Here is a 22,740-nt window from a genome sequence, read left to right as displayed (position 1 = left end):
GTAACAAATAATTAAAAATTAATTTAACACAATTGAAAATCAAAAGCCCATGAATCAGATCAGATATGGCCGGCAAACGTTAACAGAATTCTCGTGTAATTTAATTTCTACGTTTTCTGCAATTAATAGTTGCATATAATTACGTTGAACACTAAGTATTTTGGTCTCGAATAAAAAAAAGTATATTTTTCGTTAACGGCATGAAAGGCTAATTCTGATGCTGCTGAATGATAAGCACGAACTGAGGCCGCATGTTGATTAACACGAATATTCAGAGGAAAACACGTCGAACCTTGGTAACACAAGTTGCAATCACCACAAAAAATGTTATATACCAAGTCATTAATTTGTGTTGCGAACGAGGAAAGGACTGAGCGATTGTTTAATATAGTGTGTAATTTTCATATTGGCCTGGCCACAATTTTAAATTTGGTATCTTTAAAGAATCTGTTAAGCTGTATGTGTCCCACTGTTACATATGGGACAGAAATAAAGTATTTTTTGATATTACTATTGTTGGTTGGTGTAGTATTTTGTATCCTATCCTTAGTTTGTACCCTAATTCAGTTTATTGTAGCAAGGGGATAACCCCTGCTTAAGAATCTACTGGTTAATATTTGTATTTCTGAGCCCAAAGCAGATTCTGTCATTGAATATTTATAGGTATTTAGAAATTGATTAAAGATAATTGATATTTTGTAGGCAAATAGGTGATAGACGTTATAATGTAGAAGCATACCGGTGTTTGTAGGTTTTCAATAGATGTTGAATTGGATTTTATCAGAGTCCCAAGTAAGCGTGAAATTTAGAAAATTTAATGACTTTGTATCCGTATCCTCCTTTTCCAATGTAAATTTGAGTCTAGAATGAATATTATTAAACAAATGTAAAATGTCTTGAATAGTACTACTGTCAGTAATAACTAGAACATCATCTAAATACCTCCCATAGTATGTGGTACAGGGTCGAAAAGGCGTCAAATGTATATGCTCAATCGTTGAGAGATAGATCAATGATATTAAGCCGCTAAGGCTCAATCCCATTGGCAAACCAAAAATTTGTTTGTACACTTAGTCTCAAAAGGTGATATAGTTGGCCTCAACTAATAGTTTAATTAAGTGAAAAATTTCCTTAATAGGAAGCTTTGTATAATTAATCGGTATCGAGTTATTATTTAACATATCCCAAATAATATCCAATGTGTATTCAATGTTTACATTCGTAGATAATGAGGTAACATCTAGTGAGAATAAATTGTCATTGTCGCCAAGTTCTTAAGGTTATTAAATAATGTATTGTAGTTCTTAATCCCAAATTGTATTGCCTGTCTAAAGGGGTTTATAATGTTATATACATGTGTGGCCAAGGATGAAAATGCCGAGTTTCTGCAGGAAACAATAGGCCAAATAGGAAATCCAGCTTTGTGTAATTTTACCTGACTGAAAAATGCAGGAATATTATATGTTGTGCAGGAATATTGTATGGAATATTGTATGCCTTCAATTCCTTTAACTGAGCCATAGTAATGTAGTCGTTTTTTCAATACGTGGTTAAAATTTTATTGTATTGGTTGACCAAACTGGTAAATAGTGCCGGGTCTACCTCTAGATAAGTGGAGGTATCTGAAACAATTGAATCTAACTGAATCTAACTTATCAGGTTTATCGAGTATTACCACTATCACCTTTATCTGCCCTCTGTATAATAATGTCTTTCATAACAATGTGTGTTATTTTACAAATATTGATATCAACGTAGAACGTATTGAGCATTACAGCTCTGGTTCATATTAGTAAACTCTAGAAGGAAGGGGGGGATGAATCAGATCGGTAAACTTGATGTCGATGGTTCAAATGTTAATGATCCAAGGATGAGCTCAGCTCAGGGATCACTGAATGAGATTTAGCATCTATATTGACACATGAGGAGTTATTAAAGGAGGAGAATGCCAGAAGTTTATCAAACTGTAACAGGGAGCCAAAGGATTTTGTAATAACTGAGAGCAAAGTAGAGGGGAAATTGTTAAAGTTAAACATAAGAAAAAGATACCTGGGGTGGATGGGATCTATCCAGTTATATTAAAGGAAGTAAGCAAACCCTTAGCCATGATTATGAGAGCATCCTTGGACTCAGGGGAAGTCCCCACAGCTTGGAGGTGTGCTAGTGTATCCCAAATTCACAAAGGAGGATCAAAGGGTAATTACAGACCTGTTAGTTTAACTTCTGTTCTGGAGAAAATGATGGAGTCGATTGTTAAAGAACCACTGCAGGATCATCTAGACAAGATTGCAGTTATAGTTAAGACACAGCATGGGTTTGTTAAGGGGGAAGTCTTTTCACCAATTTTATTGGATACTATGATGTGGTCACGAAGGAACTGGATACAAAAAATAATTTTGATATCACATACTTGGATTTTAGGAAAGCTTTTGATACTGTTGCACATGGAAGACTACTGTACAAATTGGAGGAGTATGGCATTAAGGGCAAGTTGCTACTTTGAATAAAGGGATGGTTTTGTGGAAGAAGACAGAGTGGTAATCAATGGACACTGCTTTTCATGGACTAATGTTATTAGAGTCCCCCCCATGGTTTGGTGTTGGGCCCATTGTTGTTTTGTGTATTTATCAATGATGAAGGTATATCAGGCTTAATGTCCAGGTCTGCAGATGATACGAAGGTTGGCAGGGTTGTTAATGACAGTACGCTACTGCAACAGGATCTAAAAAAGTTGAGCAGATGGACTGAGAGGTAGGAACTGAAGTTTAACGTTGGCAAATGCAAAGTACTGCATATGGATAGCAGTAACCCCAGAGTAACATACCAAATGTACTAGATTCAGGGATGTGGAGAATGAAAAAGACCTGGGGGTAACTGTGCAGTCAGATATGAAGTTTTTTGAGCAGTGCAGAGAGGCTGCCAGGGTAACTCATGTGGGGGGGGGTCTTGTCAATGATATACAGGAATTTTGGTAGCAGGGGTACTCTTAAACAATGGTCAGGCCACACCTTGAGTACTGCACACAGGTCTGAAGGCCTCATTTTAGGAAGGATGTAGAGCTGCTGGAATGAGTACAGAGGAGGGCTATGAGATTGGTGAGTGGAATAAAGGGTTTTTCTTGCCAAGAAAGGCTTAATGTGCAGGTGCCTAGTCTCTAGCCACTGCAAATTGCAGTGGCTAGAGACTTAGGCACCTGTGTGGTAATAAGACTGAGCTGTACAAGGCCTTGAATGGTTTGAGCAAGCTGAATGCTGATGGGATTCTTTCTCTTGTTCAGATTATACACCTGAGGGGGCATAAATTCAAATTGAAAGACAGTTGTAGAACAGATGTGCAGAAATTTGCCTTTAGCTAGCAGGTGGTTGATGGCTGGAACAAGCTTCCATCTGCAAAACTTTTGGAGTGGGGAGTGGTTTCTTTTTTGCTGATGCTGTATAATCTTGCTTTCTTGCATCATATGCCTCTATTAATGCTAATACTCTATGCCTCTACTAATGCATAATGGCAGTAGTTATTTTAATAACACGTTTTTTATTTAGCACCAGCTTTGAGACACACTTTGCATACTAAGATCTTAGTGTGTGAAGTTGATGTAATAAGGACAGAAACTGTCACTAACTGGTACAAAAAGAATTACAGAACTATATACAGTGGGGTCTCAACTTACGATGACATTGACATCCGATATACCTTCCATACGATCTTTTATTTTAAGGACTGATGAAATTTGCAGGTACCGATGGCTTTCCGACATAGCTGGAAAGATACATTAGTGGAAATTTTCAGACGGGTGGTGCACAGAATATCACTCGTACGATTTTTTCAGATCTATGAAAATCTGAAACTTAAAGAACCATCAACCAGTGGCAGTGCTGTGCACTTTGAAGACTAAAGACAGCAGAGGCTGGTTCAAGTGCTTAAAAAAAAAGGGGCGAATACAAAAGTGTTGAAAGGCATGGGGAGACATCTAGTGCTGATAACAAAGCAGCTGAGACCTTTAAAATTAAATTGAATTCCCACAGTTTGTTGACCAGGAAGGTTATCTTCCCCAGCAGGTTTTCAACATTGACGAAACTGGCCTCTTCTGGAAGCAAATGCCCAGGAACATGTACATCACTGAAAATGAGGCTAGTTTACTTGGGCATAAAAGCCTATGAAAGATAGGCTCACTCTCCTGTTGGGTGCCAGTGCCTCTTGAGATTTTAAGCTGAAGCCTTTGCTTTCACTTTAACACTCCCAGAGTATTTAAATAGCAAAAGGTCGACAAAGACATGCTGGGAGTGTTTTAGCACAGTAAAAAGAAGGACTGGGTTACAAGATATGTCTTCAATGAATAGGAGTTTGAAGTTTTTGACCTTCAGTGAAGAGTTATCTTGAGAAAAATAAGCTTCCTGTGAAGGCACTGCTCCAGCTGGATAATGATTCCAACCTTTTTTAATCTCTTAAGGCACAATTTGACTTTGTTCAAGTCAAATTTTTGCCACCCAACACCACTCCTCTTCTTCAACCAAACCAGCAAGTAATTGCAAACTTCAAGAAAATCTACACCACGAAAATGTTTGCAAGTTGGTTTGCAGCAAACTCTGGTAAAAGTGCTCTCATCCTCAAAGATTTTTGAAGGTCGAAGTTCAACTTGCTGGACTTGTGTGAGGCTGATTGTAAGTTCTTGGAATGATGTTTTCACCAAGTGCTTAAATTCAGCCTGAAAAACATTTGGCCATTAATTATCCATAACGTTGACGGATTTGAAGATGATGGTGCTTTGACAAATGATATTGTCACTCTTGGTAAATCAATGGGCCTAGAGGTTGGCGAAGAGGATGTGGAGGACCTTATTTGACGCTCATGGGCATGAGCTAACAACAGAGGAGATACAACAGTTGGGGAAAATTACGGAGTGACACTGGATAGGAAAAGGAAGAAAAAGACACCCAAAAAGTGTCAGCTGAAGACTGTCATTTCTTGTTGGGACTGTTTAAGAGAAGTGGTAAAAAAATATCCCATAAAAAAAAAAAAAAAAAATGGAAGACGGTCATTTCTTACTTCAGGAAGCTACAAAAAAGTCATCAAAAATAGTCCACTTTGGACAGTTTCTTTGCATTAGAAGCAAAAGACGCCTGACCCTTGATATAGACCCACCACCACTATGCCACCATTGATTTCATCAGCTCTGCACTTCAAGTCCAAGGTAAATGCTAATTTATTGTTTGCTTTTTTTTTTATTTTAAGATGTTTTATGACTTAAATAATCTTTATAAAACACTCATTTTTAATGTAAAAATGAAGTATAACATGTAAAAAATACCTATATTATGTGGGGAATGAATCAATGGAAATTAATGTATTATTGGTTTCAACTTACAATGGATTTTGTAGAACGAATTACCATCAGAGGTTGGGGCCTCACTGTCTTTATCTTTAAGAAATTAAGGGCAGATTTTGCTTTAAATCGATTTTTTTCACTATTTCTTTCTCTTTGAAAATTTAACCACTTGACACAAATTTTTTTAAAGCTAAAAACAAGGTCAAATTGGTTGGTTTGGTTTTAATGGAGGTTTATTGGCACAAGGGCAACTGATGCCAAATTGTGCTTGTCGAAGGTCAAATTATACTTATAATAATATTAATAGAGTACTTTCAAAAAGTTTCTAGAAATATGCAGTATTATTTCTGTATGTATACTTCTCGCAGATGGAGTGTGTGAAATATGTCATATCATGTTTAATATGTTTGTCTAGAAAAAGTATGCAAGTTCTGAAACAGCAATTGATGAGATGAATACCTCATAGAACAACAACATTTATTATCATTCTTTCAGGGACTGAAAGGTGCCTAGGTGCATTGCACCCACTGTATTGTACCTACCACTAAATGATTTCTATGGATTTTGAAAATGCATTCTGACCATTAAAAAACACAAAGCCCTATTTTAATAATTATTTATTCATGTTATTTTTATTCTTTCATTTTAATAAAAATTAAATTTAACCTTTACATTATTTTAAATTTCCACAGCTCACTCTATATTTTTTTTCTCTTTGTAATGTTGATCTTCTACATCTCGTAAAGTATTGGCTGCCTAAATAAAATAAAACACCATTAAAATTTTCAAATTTCAGAATAACTGAAATAGAAAGATTACTTAATTTTTTTTTTTTTTTTTTTGTTACTCTTATTAAGAGTTTACTGGTAGAACTATGGCCATAATATGCTGTATATGCCTGTAAAGACTGGCCTCTGAATAAGTAATGTAATCCTGTATGTGACACTTTTCAAAAAAAGCATCCAGAAGAATGATACTTAATGTCATGGGTCATTTAGCAAGAAAGGATAAAATTGCTAATAAATACAGAATTATAAGTTTTGAGGACTGTTTTTTCTTTCATGTGCTTTTACAGCCAGCAGGGATTTAAACCGCTTGGTTAATATTGCAATGGTCACAACAGATCAGATGTAGCTGCAGTGCATGTGATTACAAGAGTGCAGCAACATATGCATCTGAGTTGACTCAGATTCCAGCCAATGTGACTGCTCACTATGGTAATGATTGCAATTTTGTCAAAATGATTAGTTAACTCGTCTGACTTATGTGGCCATGCTGGAGTATAAACAGAAACTTTGCCTTCACAACAATTTGCCCTGGTATTGCACTACTTTCAAGCAAATGGCCTAGCAAATAGTATAAGTTATGTCCAGACTTGTTATGCTAGGTTTGTGGATATTATACAGGTCTGAAGCAGGTGAAGCCTAACATCATTGGTGGTACTAAGTTTTGAAGTGCATACAAAACCTATTTTGGAATGCCTGTGAGTGATCAAAACAAGTTGTGGGCACCTCATTTCTGATGTGTTAGTTGCAAATTAAGATTAGAGGAATGGTTTCATCGTAGTTGTTTTGCTATACTCTAATATGGAGAAAGCTCATAAACCAATTGTGACAATAGCTATTTTTGTGTGGTGGATATATCAAAGTTTAAGAGGCTGTGGATCTAAAAGCTGTTGTGTATCCCAACATACCATCCTCTATTGCTACACAATGAAGAGCTGCCTCTTCCCGAGAAGAGTCTTCAGTTGTGGAAGATGAATCTGGTTAAAAGAATAACTGGAATTGCACTTCAGAAGCCTATTTAAGCAAAACACTAAATTTCTCTAATGAGCTAGAACTAGCTAATGTAGTGAGGGCCAAGGGCCAAATTAAATCCAGTGCAGAATTCCTGACTTGAGGTTTAGAAGAGTGGAATTACTGAATCCCAGCTGCAAGGCTTCTACATACAGAAAAACACATGTCGTTTATGCATGATTTTACACTGTTTGTAGAATCCGTGTGCTATTGTTTTGATTTGATGGGATGAAGGAATTGGTACTCCATCCAGAAGAGTAGTATTGTTTCATAGACAGTTGAAGTAAAAGTTTAAAAGCTGTGTTGCTTCATAATGGGAATACGAGGAAGTGCTGACAAGTTCTCAGCCTATAATAGAAACAAGATAATCCAATTATATAATTTATTCAATATATTTGTGATTTGTGTGCCTTTCAACTCCACACACTTTCTAATGCTGGAACATCATTATAGAACAATGATGTTCCAGCATTTGTAAACCTAAACTTCTCAAACAGAAATCAAAAGATTGCTCCCCAAAGTGGGATTGTGTTGCTCATATAACCATATTTGATGTAAATTTAATATCCTTTAAATGTTTTTTGAGATTTGGGAAGTATGAGGGTGCAAGATATAGTGAATATGGGGGATGATGAAGAAGCCAGAAGCCTAGTTCAGCCAACATGTCATGTGTATGATGTGCAGAGCATGTCAGATCTGCTTTCCCCTGCATTTGCCCTTCAATTCCTTCTCCAGTTAGTCAATGAACCAAAAGTCATCCTTACCCCAAAAGACAAGATGCCATGACCTTCCTAGCAAACTTCTGGTGTGGAACTTCTTTGGATGGGGGGGGGGGAAGCAGCACTATGCCTCCACTCCTTCAACTGTTCTTTGGTCTCTGCATCATAATGAAACAACTATGTTTCATCCATGGTCACAATTTGCACCAAAAATGGTGAAGAATGACAGTTGAAGCATAACATGCTGTCACTTTTGATCAGCATTCAAACATTTGGGGATCCACATGGCAGAAAGCTGCATGTACAAACTGCCATAAATTACATATTCAGCACATTCCCAGGATATATGCCTAAGTGTCACAGCTACTTGTTTAGCAGAAATTCATCAATCAAACAGCATCATAGTATGAATGGCATCAACGTTTTCAGACGCTCTCACAGAAACTGGTCTTAGCTTTTGATGGTTCAACAGTATAGAGACTGTTCTCCTAATGTGGCCAACCAACATACCTTGAATTTCTTTTTGTTTTCCCCTATAGAAATAGGTATTTCATAACCTCTATACCTCTCTGTTTTGTGGCATTTTGAGTAAATTTCTTCAACCTCTAAAAAATAAAAATGGTTATTAGGGTTGTTTTTTGAGGCTGTTTAATATAAAATATACTTTTTTATAATTTGATACTCATTTGTCAAAAAAAAAAAAAAATTGGAAGTAGGTCAGGGCAAGAATTTATTAGCACCCACACATAACCCCAGGGGGTCAGATCTGGTGAGTATGGGCTTGGCACACCCAGGGTCCTGAGCTGGATATCATCATTCTTCTCTTTCTTGGTGATTCCTTTCTACTTGAAACTGTATTTCACAAAGGTGTACAAATTTATGACAGGTTCTTCAGTATTTGCAAACCAGCAAATGACAGCAAATTATTTCCAGGCTCAGTAAAGATACTACATTGAAAATTATACTCTGCTTAATTTCCTGTAATTCTCTCCTTCATATTCTAAAGGAGAAAACATCTTTCTCCTTCAGAATATGATGAACAGAATTCAACCTTAGAAAACCAACACGGAACAGAATATCAGTGTACCAAATTCTTTCCAAAATAAAAAATTGCTTGACTTTAATGAGATACAGTCATTAAAAGATAAACTTGAGTTGGCAATTAATGAAAGACTTAACTGTTCCTGTAAAAAAAAGTTCAAAGCCTAGACAATATTTAAAATAGTTAAAAAGGAAATAACATTTTTTGAAGATGAGGGAATAAGGAGGGGGGGCCAAACCTGCAACTTGTCTATGACTATCTCAGTACAATATAATCTGGCATAAAATCCAAAAAGGCATTTTCTGCTACTAATCAAAGAAATATGTACCAAAATTAGATCCAGTTTAAATGATAACACTATTGATTGCTTATGTTTCTTAAGAGCTCACTTTATTCAGACAGGTAGTGTGGATGCTTAAACATGACTAAAATTTGCAGTATCAATACATATATTTTTTGTTTTTTGGATAACTATTTTTAATAATTTTTTGTCAGAATATTTATTATTGTAATAAAAGTTTGATTTAAAACAAGAATTTAAGTAATTACTTGTTTTTTTTTTCCTTACCTTATTGCTAACTGTCGTCAATATTTATTGAAAAAAAAGTTTGATTTTGGAATACCAGTATCCCGGTTTCATAAATTAAAAATACTGAAATACCGGTATTAAGATTTTGACCAGTACTGTTAGCCCTGGAGACAGCATCAACTCCCCATTTCATCTGAATTGTGCAAACAAAGTGTATCAGATCCTGCATTTAAAAAAAAAAAAAAAAATTATAACAAGCAATGAGTCTTGGGTGTATGGATATGACCCTATACCAAGGTTCAAGCCTCCCAGTGGAAAACAATGTTGTTACCAAAGTCAAGCAAGGCATAGTAGTCAAATCACATGTAAAGGTGAAATGACTGCATGCTGAAATGTTGGTTAATTCCGCTTAATGTAATCTACTGTAAATGACCTAAAAAATTACAAAATAGGACCAACAAAGATTACCATCATGTCACACCCACCTTATTCACCTAATTGGTGCCATGTTACTTGACTAATTCCAATATTAAAACATTATAATAATTGAGCCCATGAAAGGAAATAATTTGAGTCAGTCCATGGTTCACATCTGGTGAGTATGAGCTTGGCAAACCCAGGGTCCTGAGCTGGATATCATCCTTCTCTTTCTTTGTGATTTCCCCCCCGCCTCTCTCTCAGGGTAACTCAGGAAATTTTTTTAGCTGGTGCAGCATAAGCCTCAGGCTTCCTTGGATCATATGGTTAATAATAATATCCAATCAAATGTGACAGATCAAAGTATTTACAAAAGAAAACATCCAAAAATTTTTTGGTCTGAGGCAGGCACAATGGAACAAATATATGGTGGCAGAAGGAGATTATACTGAAGATTATTATCACTGTAAATGTTTATCATTGAATGACGCTAAACTTTTTTTTTTATCAAACCTTGTAACAATCCTCTTTGTCATAATCTTAAAATGAACATTTATTTATATATAGTAGTCTATTTACTCTTAGTTATTTACTTGTTCAGGAGTTATGTCTCTCTGTGGTTGTGCAAGCATTTCATAACCCACCATAAATTTCTTCACAGTTGCTGATCTGAGCAGTGGTGGAAGATAGACAGCATGCAGTTGCCAGTGATTCTGGTTTAAATTATAATGGGAACCAGTGGGTGCTCCTGAAAAAATATTAAATTGATATCTATCACCTTTGTGTACATTTACACAAAGTAAAACAGTATAATTTTAATGATCTTTTTTTAAAAAATTATTTTATTGATACAAAACCTTTGTAACAAAATTCAAAAAAACAAGATTTTTTTTGTGTCAATGCTTAAAAGGTAATGGATAGTTCAAAAAAAAAAAAAAAAAAAAAAAAAGACATTATATCTAATAAAATAATGCAAGTTGAACTTTCTCAGTGTGTCCAATCTTTTATTATTATCATAAATAAAAATAATAAAGCATGATTATTCAAAAGGCAAATTTTATATACTGTACTTTCTAATATACCTAATATAGGTAATTTAGTGAGTCTGTCACTAAAAAGTAGGCAGTGGAAAAGAATGACAAATCAACTTGCCCCACATTAATATGAAGCCTTTTAATACTGTAAGATCATAGTATTTCTGCAAAAAATTAAATCTGAAAACATAATGTTTTGAATCTGTCCTGAATTTCTTCATTTAGCAGAAAGAAACAGAACATTTGCATGAAAATGTGTGTGTGTGCACACACAAGCATGCAGACACATTTTTGCTTTTTGGGAATGACCAGAAGAATTCATTGTTCTAATTTAATTTTTGTAGAATTGGTAAATGACATTACAGTATTAAGAAGCTTCATTAATCATGGAGAAAATTGGTAGGGTTGCTAAAGGGTTTGATCCTATTTAATCAGGAAGATATCTCTCCTCAGTTCCTAAGCTAGAGTTGTGGGAAACTCACTATAATCTGCTAATTTTCACTGACTGTGGTGCAACAAGTTAGGAATGAGCCAGCTATACGACGAATAAGCGATTGATGGTGAGCTGATAACATGACACTAAGCCGACCAAACTGAATAAATTATAAGCTGAAATATTTATACTATGATAGGATGAAGCAATTAATTCACACATTGCCTGGAACATGAAACTTAATAGCAGCACAGAACTGAAATTAGCAAAACTACTAGAGGTCAATATATATCACAAGAATAGAAACAGAAAAACCAAGAGGAGGCTACAGCCTAATAAAGGAAGGCTGTAGAAATAGGTTTTAGTGGTTTGGAAGAAAGTTTAATCGGTTGTAAAACATTATCCAGCAGAGTTATGTGGAAAGTTGTGCAATGACAACTTAGTTGATGTCATTCCTTCTAAAACTCAGTCCTGTCTTATATCTCACAAAAAGGATTCTTCTGCTCCTATGCTCATCTTTGGTGACACACTGATTTCTAGGCAAGATGATATATCTCTTTTTGGGATTACCCTGACTTCTAATCTCTCTTGGCACAAACACATTACAAATATTGCTTCCTCTGCATCTAAAAAACATGGTTTTCTCTTTCACTCTCGGCATTACTTTTCTTCCAAACAGCTGTTCACTCTGTACAAATCGCAAATCTTCCCTACCATGGAATATTGTTCCAACATCTGGGTGGTGACCCAAAAACCCCTCTCAAGCTTCTAGATTCCATTCAGAAGAGGCCAATTAGGTTAATTAATGACATCTCTAACAAAGTATCTCTACACTCTCTGTCTCAGATGTTCGGTTTCTGCTGCATGCCTTTTCTACATATGCTTCCATGGGCACTGTTCTGAATTGGCTTTATATTCCCACTCTCTCTCTCTCTCTCTTTTCAAAACAGTCCGAACACAGAGGCGTAGCTAGGTTTTTGGTGCCATTGGCAAATTCATGGCTACGCGCCTTTTTGCAATAATTGGTAAAATCGTCGTAAAAAGGCGCATAAATAAAATTATCATAATAAATAATAATATGACCAGTCTGACCTTTGTTTAACGAACTTATTTATACAGATTTTTCTGTTTAGCGAATTTTTTTAAATTCCCCTTTGTAATTACATTTAAAACAGTGTCTGTAGAACAAAGAAAATTTTCCATGTGTGATTACGAGAGACTTAACTGGGTGCGCATTGTTCGCCCTCTCTGGCCTTCGAGAAATTTAGGCAATAGTGCTGTTGCCAAGCACAGTGGTAATCTCTTTAGCTTAAGAGATTACCATTGTGCAACTTGGTGGTATCCGTAAAATCTATCCAACTACCTTTCCCACATTTGATTAGATACTATGATGTGGTTACAAAGGAACTGGATGCAAAAAATAATTTTGATATTATTATTATTATTATTATTATTAGCTATATGGTGCAAGGAAGCCTGAGACTTATGCTGCACCAGCCAAAAAAAAAAAAAATTTTCTGAATTACCCTGAGAGAGAGAGTCAGAAGTAGAAGGGAAATCACCAAGGAAGAGAAGAATGATGATATCCAGCTCAGGACCCTGGGTGTGCCAAGCCCATACTCACCAGATATGAGCCCCTGGGGTTAGATTTCAGGAAAACTTCTGATACTGTTGCACATGGAAACTATTGTACAATTTGGAGCAGTATGGCATTAAGGGCAAGTTGCTACAATGGATATAATCAATGGACACTGCTCTTCGTGGACTAATGTTATTAGTGGAGTCACCCAGGGATCAGTGTTGGGCCTCTTGTTGTTTGTATATTTAATAATGATATTGATGAAGGTATATAAATGTCCAAGTATGCAGATAATACAAAGCTTGGCAGGGTTGTTAAACAGTAATGGCAGAATGCTACTGCAACAGGATCTAGAAAAGTTGGGCAGATGGGCTGAGAAGTGGCAACTGAAGTTTAACATTGACAAATGCAAAGTACTGCATATAGGTAGCAGTAACCCAAGAGAAATGTATCAACTGTGTGTACTACACTCAGGGAAGTGGAGAATGAAAAAGACCTGGGAATAATTGTGCAGTCAGATATGAAGTTTGCTAAGCAGTGCAGACAGGCTGCCAGGGCAGGTCATGGAGTCTTGTCAATGATATATAGGAATTTTGCTAGCAGCAGGGACAGAGAGGTGATTATCCCATTGTACAAGGCAATGGTCAGGCTGCACCTAGAGTACTGTGTACAGGTCTGGAAGCCTCATTTTAGGAAGGATAAAATTGCTGGAATGAGTACAAAGAAGGGCAACGAGATTGGCGAGGGGAACAAGGGAGTGCTCTTACCAAGAAATGCTTAAGTTCTGCAAATTGCAGCACCTGAAAAGTAGGCACCGGCTTGGTCTGATTGAGGTGTATAAGGCCTTGAATGGTTTGAGCAGGCTCAATGCTGACGGGATACTTCCTCTTGCTCAGATTAAAGAACCTGACGGGGCATAGATTCAAATTGAGGAAAGACGGTTGTAGAATAGACGTGTGGAAGTTTGCCTTTAGCGAGTGGGTAGTTGATAGCTGGAACTGACTTTCATCTGTCGTGGAAGTTGATAGCTTAAATAAATTCAAGGAAGAAATGGACAAACTTTTAGAGGGAATGGATGTGCGAAATGGGTTTTTTTTTGCCTGATGCTACATAAGCTTGCTTTCTTGCATCGTATGCCTCTACTAATGCTAATGCAGGATTTACTTAAAGATGTAACTACCATCAGGGGTAAAGGGAAGGGTTTTTGCTTTCATAAAGGTGACTACAGTGGTCTCAGCTTCTGATGTCGGCTTCTTTTCTTTGGTGGCACGTCTAAAATTAATTGGTCTTTTTTTGTTTTATTTGAATTATAAATCACAATATTCACAATTAACTGTTTATATAGCAAGCACAAAAACACTACATACACATTATTTATAACTTCAAACTTATTCAGTATTGCAGAACATACACAGTGTGTGAATTGTGAACTGCTGTGCATTCGAGCATGTGCTGATGAAGCGGTCGCCTCATTGGTCCCTTAAAAGTTGCATTCTGGACAGCAAAATATCTATACTGCTATGCAGTATGTACTCAGATTTAAAGGTGCGTGCAGGCTTGAATTGCCCCTCTAAAAACATTTGGCAAAAATTAATTTTTTCCCCGCCCTCTGCTCTTATCCTGATGTGACATCTAGGGGTGCAATTTCATTAGCTAGCCTCGGGTGTCGAAATAACTTAACACAGAACTGATGTAGCCTGTCAATGGCACCCTTCTGATACCAGTGCCCTTGGCACTTGCCCCCAATGCCAAGGAACTCCACTACTGAGAACACATGCCGCAACCAGCCAACATCCATTTACTGTCCAACTTCAAACTCACAGAACCAAATTTCATCTTCCTCATTTATTCATTCAACTGCCATTTTCTCGAACAACCTTCCTTTATACATATTTTCTGAAAATTATAGTCTACAGAGAAGTTCAAGTCTAATGTCAACAAATATCTTCTTTCATCTTCTCAACCTCCAACCCATGCATGGTACTACGTACTATAGGTTCTAATACCTCTCCTGTTTGGGGTTTTCATAAAAAAATAATAATTTTTCTGTGCATATGACTGAATTGAATGCCAAATAACATGAAATAAAACAGTTCTTTAAACCTTTTCCAAGTGAGTGTGAGGTGTGAGTTTCTGAATGTGTGTGTGTGTGTGTGTGTGTGTGTTCATTCTCTGTAGTGTTTCTTATATTTTGAAGTTTTATAAAAATTAAAACTTGTACATACATGCTTTTAAATATTTATTTCTTATTTTCATTTGATTGCCTATCATTAAAATGAAATTACTGTGAATAACGAAACAAGAATTAAAAAAAAAATTTTTTTTTAATTGTAAAAAAACAAAATAAACAACATTACTTATTTTTTTTGGAGCGATAATATCCTTTACATTTTTGTATCAATTAATTTGATTTCATCAACTTCTAAATGCTACAAAATTTACAACTTCTGTAAAGTAAAACTGGGCAACAGTGGCCAACAGGTGCTATGTCCTCGTATTTCAAAGTTATTTTCATGCCTTCTATTAAAAACATATCTACTATTGTTGGAAATACAGAAACAAGATGGTAGCAGTGCTAGAAAGCTTTCAAGGCAATTGAAGGGGGGAAAATTTATGTGTAAAAGGATGCGTGTTTGAAATGTAGTTTAATTTTTTTTTGTCCTCGCCTTTTCCCATTATTATATGGGGGTCAGCGTTTTTATTGTTTTGGCATGCAATTTTTACAGCTGGATGCCCTTCCTGACACCAACCCTCACCCTTTATCTGGGCTGGGGATATGCAGTGGTCATTACCTGACCTTCCGCATCCTTCGTATTTGGTGGTCACGGGCTCGAACCCCGGTCTAATCAAGAAGCGTGTGCTACGCACTACTGCTCCTGCCCACCTGGCTACGGAGGCGCCCTGAAATGTACTTTAAATACTCTCCAAAAATATAGATCAACATGTCCACTCCTGAAGAGAGTTAATATCTAGAAAGAACAGTGAAGCAGATTGATAACAACAATGATTAGAGATCTGAACAGCAGGGCACGAAATTGCATTTCCAGAGATATTTTAGGAAAATTCATTGAGAAAGGTAAACCTAATAATAATGGCAAAAGGCTAAAATTTTGGGAAATCCATGCTTTCTTAATTATAAATACAACATTCTGTTTTTTTTTTATTTTTTTCATGCAAACAGGGTAAAATAATACAATGCTTGTGTTGCAAATATACAATTATACAAACCATCAGAGTAACATCAAATAATTTTAAAATAGTAATAAAAGCATTAACTTCTAAGTCTAGTTACACCAAATAATTATCTCACTGATTTTAAAATATCATTGTAAATATGGATCCAAATTATTAGCATTCAGTAAATTTAAACATCTGCAGATGTTTGTAACTGTTAAGCTTTTGAGATATCTAATGAGCCTAAAGTCTTCTGAGGAGTCAAAAGCCTTCAGAGTTCTTTAAAGTATTAGGAGTTTCTGATAAGTTTAGATAAGTTTAGACCCATCTCCGTTGCCTCCAGCCTGTTAAAAACTCTCGAAAGGGCCTTGCTACCCACAATTACTCAACAAATCCTGCAGACGAAGCCACCTGAAATCCACTATGCTATCTCAGAAAAATCAATTACTAACTTGGCAGCTACCACTGAACGCATCCTCTCTGCATTCGAACAAAGAGCCAAGCTTGCAACTACATATCTCTATGTAAGTGCCACCTTTGTGTCAATCCCTGCCTTTCTCCTTCTACTTAGAAAAATTTCACATTCAAGGTGATATACTATGCTTTCTCGAATCTCTGCTCTGTCACAGAACACTTATTCTCCATCGGGAACAAAACACCCCATCCTGTAACATTACTGCTGGAGTACCACGGGGGGGGGGGGTGTCCTATCTGGTGTTCTGTTCACAGTATTATCATGCCAATCACTGCCTCCATGAATGACCTCTTATGCAATGCTGATGACCTCAAACTGCTGATGCAAGTTATGCCTAGTGACAACCCTGCTCAGCTCAGCAACAGGATCAATTCACAACTTAAGGATCTTGAATTGTACCTTGCAAATTTAACCTTCAAATCAACCCATAGAAGTCTGCTCAGGTTATATTTTCCCTTAAATCTGTGCCAACATTACTCAACGTTTCACCAATACTAAACGTGCGCTCACACACAGACCTTGGCACATCATTTGACCAAAAGATGTCCTTTGTCAACCAGATCGACAAAACCAATAAATTTTCTTGTCTTAGATGGATCTCAAACCAGCAGTTGTTACACACTTAACATCCCCTCATTGTTAAAAGATTCATCATCACCACAATCTATCCCGTCATTCTCTCTGGTGCAGAAATATGGGCCTCAGTCGCACCCACAAATCTTAAGCGAGTGTACACTGCTGAATACTGGCTACTGAAATGGCCCAATACCAAGCTTCATCTGCCTCCCACTACCACAACTACCAAGATGGCACAAGCAATCAAAATCCCAAGGATGAAGTCCCTGATCATAGAAAAGAGGTTAGTCTTCACAGCCAAACTCCTCACGGGCCAGATATCATCTTCTAATATTTGGAACTCCTGCTCTTGGAGGATCCCACAGCCAAGCCTAACATTGTCACCTGCACTTGTGGCTCACCACAATAGGCTTGGACTCACTGACAGATTCCTCCCCAAACAGATGCTTGCTGCCCTGAACTGTGTGAACATTGACTTTACAGCCTAATAGGTAAAAAAAAGGGACAAATACTACTTTATCAAAGCCTTCGAAGCCTGTGATCCCAGATCTACTAAATAAGGATCACAATGCTCCCATTTCCCATCCCCAGATCAAATCTGTCATCACTGGAACCCTGCTGAATCATTACTAATCTACTTTCTGTTTTCTGTATTTGTATTCAGTTTTGAATTTATATGCTGTATTTTGTATCCTGATTTTGTACTTGCACACTGTTTTTTATTCTGTTTTTTCAAGCTGCCACATGTAAACCCCTGACACTCGTTGCTGTGATGGGATGTTGTGTTGTAATTCTGTACTTCACAATAAAGATTTATTTATTTATTTATAAGGAAGCCAACCATTTGGCTCTCGGTCAAAGTCATGGATTTTACTATTGAAACTGTTTCTAGATAATTACAGTACCCTTTCTCTACTTTGGATATGATGATGTTCTTGTTCTGTTTCAGGAATTTAAAGTCTTGGATCTCTGTGTGATCCACACAGATATCCAAGACATTCTGTAAAGCATTGAATCTATATTTTTCTTATGTTAATTAAATTGTGAAACGTTCTGTTATTCTGGAGAAGTATCTCCTTGGAAAGTCCTCAGAATCCTAAAAGTTAAACATTTTACTAAGGGGTGCTTTTTGGGTTGCAGGGATAGTCTATTATAAAATTCAATAGGCGATCTGTGTCCATGAGTTTACAGTAGACTGCAAAAGTGCTGTTTTCAGGGTGGTGGTGGTGGAGTCATGTCTAAGATTGGGTGAATTGCTTCTTACAACAACAACAACAACAATAAGTGAATGGCTGGGGAAGCTGTATATCTCTCACAGTGAGGCCTTTTGGGTGTGAGTGTGTGTGTACATGCACATGTGTTGGCCAACAGAAAGGTCTATTAAATCAAAAATGTCTTGTATGTGGAAAGGAGTATATCTTCATGTGTATTTTGTTTTCTATTTTAAAGTTGTGTAGAGTTTTAGCTTCTTATTGGCACTGGACATTACTGAAAATGTCCTGACACTCGAGGCCAGCTAGGATGTCACTGTTGTTAGTGATATTGAGGGCTCCAATGAGAAAGCCCTCAGAGTTCTTTAAAGTGCAGGTAACCCTCATATAACACAGTAGTTAGGTTCCTATAAAATGCTGTGTTGTGCGAAACCTGTTATACATGTTATATGGGACTAAGAAAAAGTACAAAAAGAGGGTTACGTTCCAAAAGCTAACAAAAATACACCATTCTCGATTTCGTGTATATTCCGCTCTCTTTAAAAAATCAGTAATCTGGGTTTATTTGCTTTTGCTTGATAAATCTTTGTGAATTTCGTCGTATGGAACTAAGCATTTCTGAAGCTCCCTTTTGAACTTTGGGCTCCTTTCATTCAAGAATCCGCATTCAAAAAATAAGATTCTAATTGCTCGGCTAACTTTATGCCTTCCCGTATGCTTTTTAGTGTAAAATTTGGAAGTTTAGAATTTTCATCTGCTCTATCATCCTTGGAATTGATTTGGTTTTACCTCCGATGCAATTTCCACCAAATCTGCTTCACCAGCCTCTTTTTCTATCAGTAATTCTTGAACATCTTCAGTAATCATATCTTTTTTAAATTTTTTTAGGAACACAGGCGACTAAGGCCATGTGTATATTGTCCATAAATTGTGTGTGACCTGAGGTCGATTTTCTGTTTTGCTGGACAAAAAACCCGAGATTCCAGGAGAAAATAACATGCTACTCTCGCCTGACTAACTCAGCCATGTTTAAGACCCATAAAAATTCCTCCCATCATTGACAGGATTCAAACTCGGGTCTTTTCTACCTGGTGTGGGGAGGAGGGCGATTCTATCAACTGTGCTACTCGTGAGGGCTTCAGTAGTCATATCATCAAAATCTTCCCCTCCTACCGACGTAGCAAGTTCTACTATCACACCATATTTCTTGAATGAACTGACTATCGCCATACATTTTTCCACACGCATTTAATGTTGATGGTTTACTTCTTTCAGTGATAAAGCTATGATTCTAATACAGTCACCCTCGACGTGGGCACCGGTACATGGTGAGGGGACCTCCCAGTGACGCTGCTGGACTTCCAGACTAGCATCACTGGGATCCAATGCCCACAGCCCAGGTTCCAGGCTTACATCAATGGAATCCGGCGTGTTTGCCGTGCACTGCGACCAGTGGAAATTCGGAAAGGGGGATCCTGGTGGTTGAGGGGCCCAGCTTCAATACACCACTTTGGCCCCTGCTTCGACAAGACGGGTGGTCCTGGAAGGCCCGGCTAGGATCAATCGGCTAGTAGGCTCGCCTGCGAGGGTCAACCGTGTCAATGCCACGCCCCTACCCTCATGGTCCGAGGGACAGGATTCAGGCTGGCGGCGGTGCGGGTATAGTGTCTGGGTAGCACTGGCGTCCCACTCCCGAGCGCATTTATTGCATGCCGGGTAGTGGGCGTCCCTTTGGGCTCCGTGGTGGGTGGGGAGCCCAGGCACTGAACAATTTAAAAAACTCAATGAATCCTGATAAACTTACTTCTTCGGGGGCCCCAACCCGGTCCCTATCTGAAAATTTAGACGGCGAAACAGATAGCATTATCGCTAAAAAGAGGCAGCGGACGGAATTACCATCAGGGCCAGTCCCAAGGTTTTTAATTATGTATTCTACTAATGAGACACCGATTGGTAAAATGTCGCCCTTTTTCATTCAAAAAGGGTTAGCAGGTTCACCCAAATCAGTTAAGAGGCTTCGTTCTGGAGACCTTTTAATTGAAACTAAAAATGACAGGCAATCTGAACATCTCCTCCGAACAACATCAATCGGAGGAATCCCTATAACAGTGACACCACACAGAACACTCAATTCATCGAGAGGTGTCATTTCGGAGTGGGACCTTCTCGACGTAACCGAGAAGGAAATCTGCTCCGAATTAAAACCACAGGGAGTCATTGCCGTTAAGAGAATCACTGCGCGAAGGGATGGAAAAATTGTTAAAACCAGGAGCGTTATCCTGACTTTTAACTCTCCTAAACCGCCTGACGAGATTAAAGCTGGATACATCAACTGTTCAGTGCGTCCATACGTTCCAAACCCTTTATGGTGTTTTAAATGCTAGAAGTATGGACATTCTCAAATGGCCTGCCATGGAGTCCTTGCATGCGCTCGATGCGGTGCAAAGGACCACGAAACAACAGCATGTTCAGGTGCAAAACCCACCTGTATTAACTGTGAAGGCGAACACCCGGCCTATTCACGAGCATGCCAGAGGTGGAAAGAAGAAAAAGAAATTCAACGGCTGAAGGCAGAGCTAAATATATCATACCAGGAGGCAAGGAAATCGGTCAAACCCCTGAATATCAACAAACCTACCTACGCCCAGAAGGTAGCAGGGAAATGTTCCGTCGGAACTCAGACGGACATGACCATTCCTCCAAAGGAGTCTTTCACTCCCATCGCGCGATATCTTTTAAGTTCTCAAAACCCTGCACAGAAGGACCAATCAGCTGCCACTCCTATATCGGTATCTATTAACGCTCCACAAGTAACAAAGGTAACTATGAAAGAAAAGAATAAGAAAGGGGAAGTCCCCCCCCCCCCCCCCTAGTACCCAATATAAGATAGATGTTCAGCAGAAGGAGGTACCCGAAGATTCAGTCTTGGAACTCTTTGTGGAGGAAGAAATGGACACGTCCACGGGACAGCGTCCGTTCTTCCCCAAAAAAGATAAATCCAAGACTGATAAAAGTAAGCCCTCAGCACCTCGGAAGCTGCCCGATGGACCCACCAAGCCAAAATAATGGCTAAATTCCTACAATGGAATTGTCGTGGATTCCGGCGAAATATTGATGACATCAAGGCCCTCCTGCAAAAGCACGAGCCAGTTTGCTTTTGATTGCAGGAGACATATCTAAAGGCAAATGATGATCCCACCATGCACAATATCACATTTTTTCGAAAGGATAGAATTGCGGATGGCCCTGTACATGGGGGAGTGGCTATCCTTGTGGGTAACCAGACCCCAGTGCAGCCTTTGCTAATTACAACCAGCTTAGAGGGTGTTGCAATTCGCCTTTCAGTGGGATTTCTATTAACTGTGTGCTCCATTTATTTGCCACCTGGGACTGACATCTCCCAGGCAGACCTTGATGATCTTCTTACGCAGCTGCCTCCCCCTTTCTTACTTCTCGGGGATTTTAACGGACATAACACCCTGTGGGGTAGTGCTAACATCAACGGAAGGGGACGAGTCATAGAGCGTATGCTCAATGACAATGACCTTTCCCTTCTAAATACTGGAACAAACACCTTCTTCCACATGCCTACCCGTACTTTTTCTGCCATTGATCTCTATCTGCTCCCCTTCTCTACTCCCTCCCTTCACTCACTTGGGAAGTGGAGGAGAATCCATACGGAAGTGATCACTTCCCTGTGATAACCTCGTTACACAGTGGGAGACCATGTCTCCCCTTCAGGTTACCACGGTGGAAGATTGATCAGGCTGACTGGACTGCCTTCCAACATGAGGCAAATTTTGATCTTAGCACAGTCAGTCAAGAGCCTATCAATGATGCAGTTAAGTACATCACAGAAAATATTGTCCAAGCAGCTGCGAATGCTGTTCCAAAAACATCTGTCCGGTTTCCACCATTTCCCAAACCTCGGTGGAATTCACAATGCACAGCAGCAAAAAAGGCTCAAAACAAAGCGTGGGGGATATTCCGCCGATATCCTACCATGACCAACCTTATAGCCTTTAAACGTGCAGGAGCCAAAGCACGATATATCCGTCGTTAGAGTCAAAAGGAATCGTGGATCCGTTTTACATCATCTATTAACCAGTCTACCAACTCTAAGGTAGTCTGGGATAAAATCCGGAAAATGAAGGGAAAATATACATCCCACCCTTCTTCAATCCTAGATTATAATGGATGCGCTATTGCAGATCCAACTGCAATAACCAATGCTCTTGGGGAAACATTCTCTAACATCTCCGCAACATCCTCGTACTCCCCAGAGTTCCTGGTCCTGAAACATAAACTGGAAAAACAAGCACTTAATTTTAAGTCCAAGGGCCTCTATCCCTACAACGGGGCGTTCACTATAGAGGAACTGAAAAGAGCCCTCACTCTCTCCAAAGCAAGTGCTGTTGGACCAGATGGCATC

The 22,740-nt window shown here is 38.2% G+C and overlaps 1 protein-coding gene across 2 annotated transcripts in view; it reads right to left on the bottom strand.

Annotated features, from left to right (window-relative positions):
- Positions 1-5,987: 5,987 nt before the first annotated feature.
- The window catches only part of Galt (Galactose-1-phosphate uridylyltransferase), a 154,711-nt gene continuing 137,958 nt past the window's right edge, over positions 5,988-22,740 (bottom strand). For both annotated transcript variants that reach the window (XM_090389326.1, XM_090389327.1), the window contains 2 exons: positions 10,420-10,574; positions 5,988-6,079 (listed from right to left, as the gene is read on the bottom strand). In XM_090389326.1, coding sequence (XP_090245452.1) covers positions 6,017-6,079; positions 10,420-10,574 — 218 coding nt within the window. In that variant the 3' untranslated portion in view covers positions 5,988-6,016. The remainder of the gene's footprint in view (positions 6,080-10,419; positions 10,575-22,740) is intronic.

The sequence above is a fragment of the Mastigoproctus giganteus genome, chromosome 2 (assembly GCF_048544385.1).
Source record: "Mastigoproctus giganteus isolate SK-2022 chromosome 2, ASM4854438v1, whole genome shotgun sequence".
Lineage (NCBI taxonomy): Eukaryota > Metazoa > Arthropoda > Arachnida > Uropygi > Thelyphonidae > Mastigoproctus > Mastigoproctus giganteus.
Note: the sequence above shows the minus strand (reverse complement) of the source record. Positions and strands in the feature narration are given on the sequence as shown.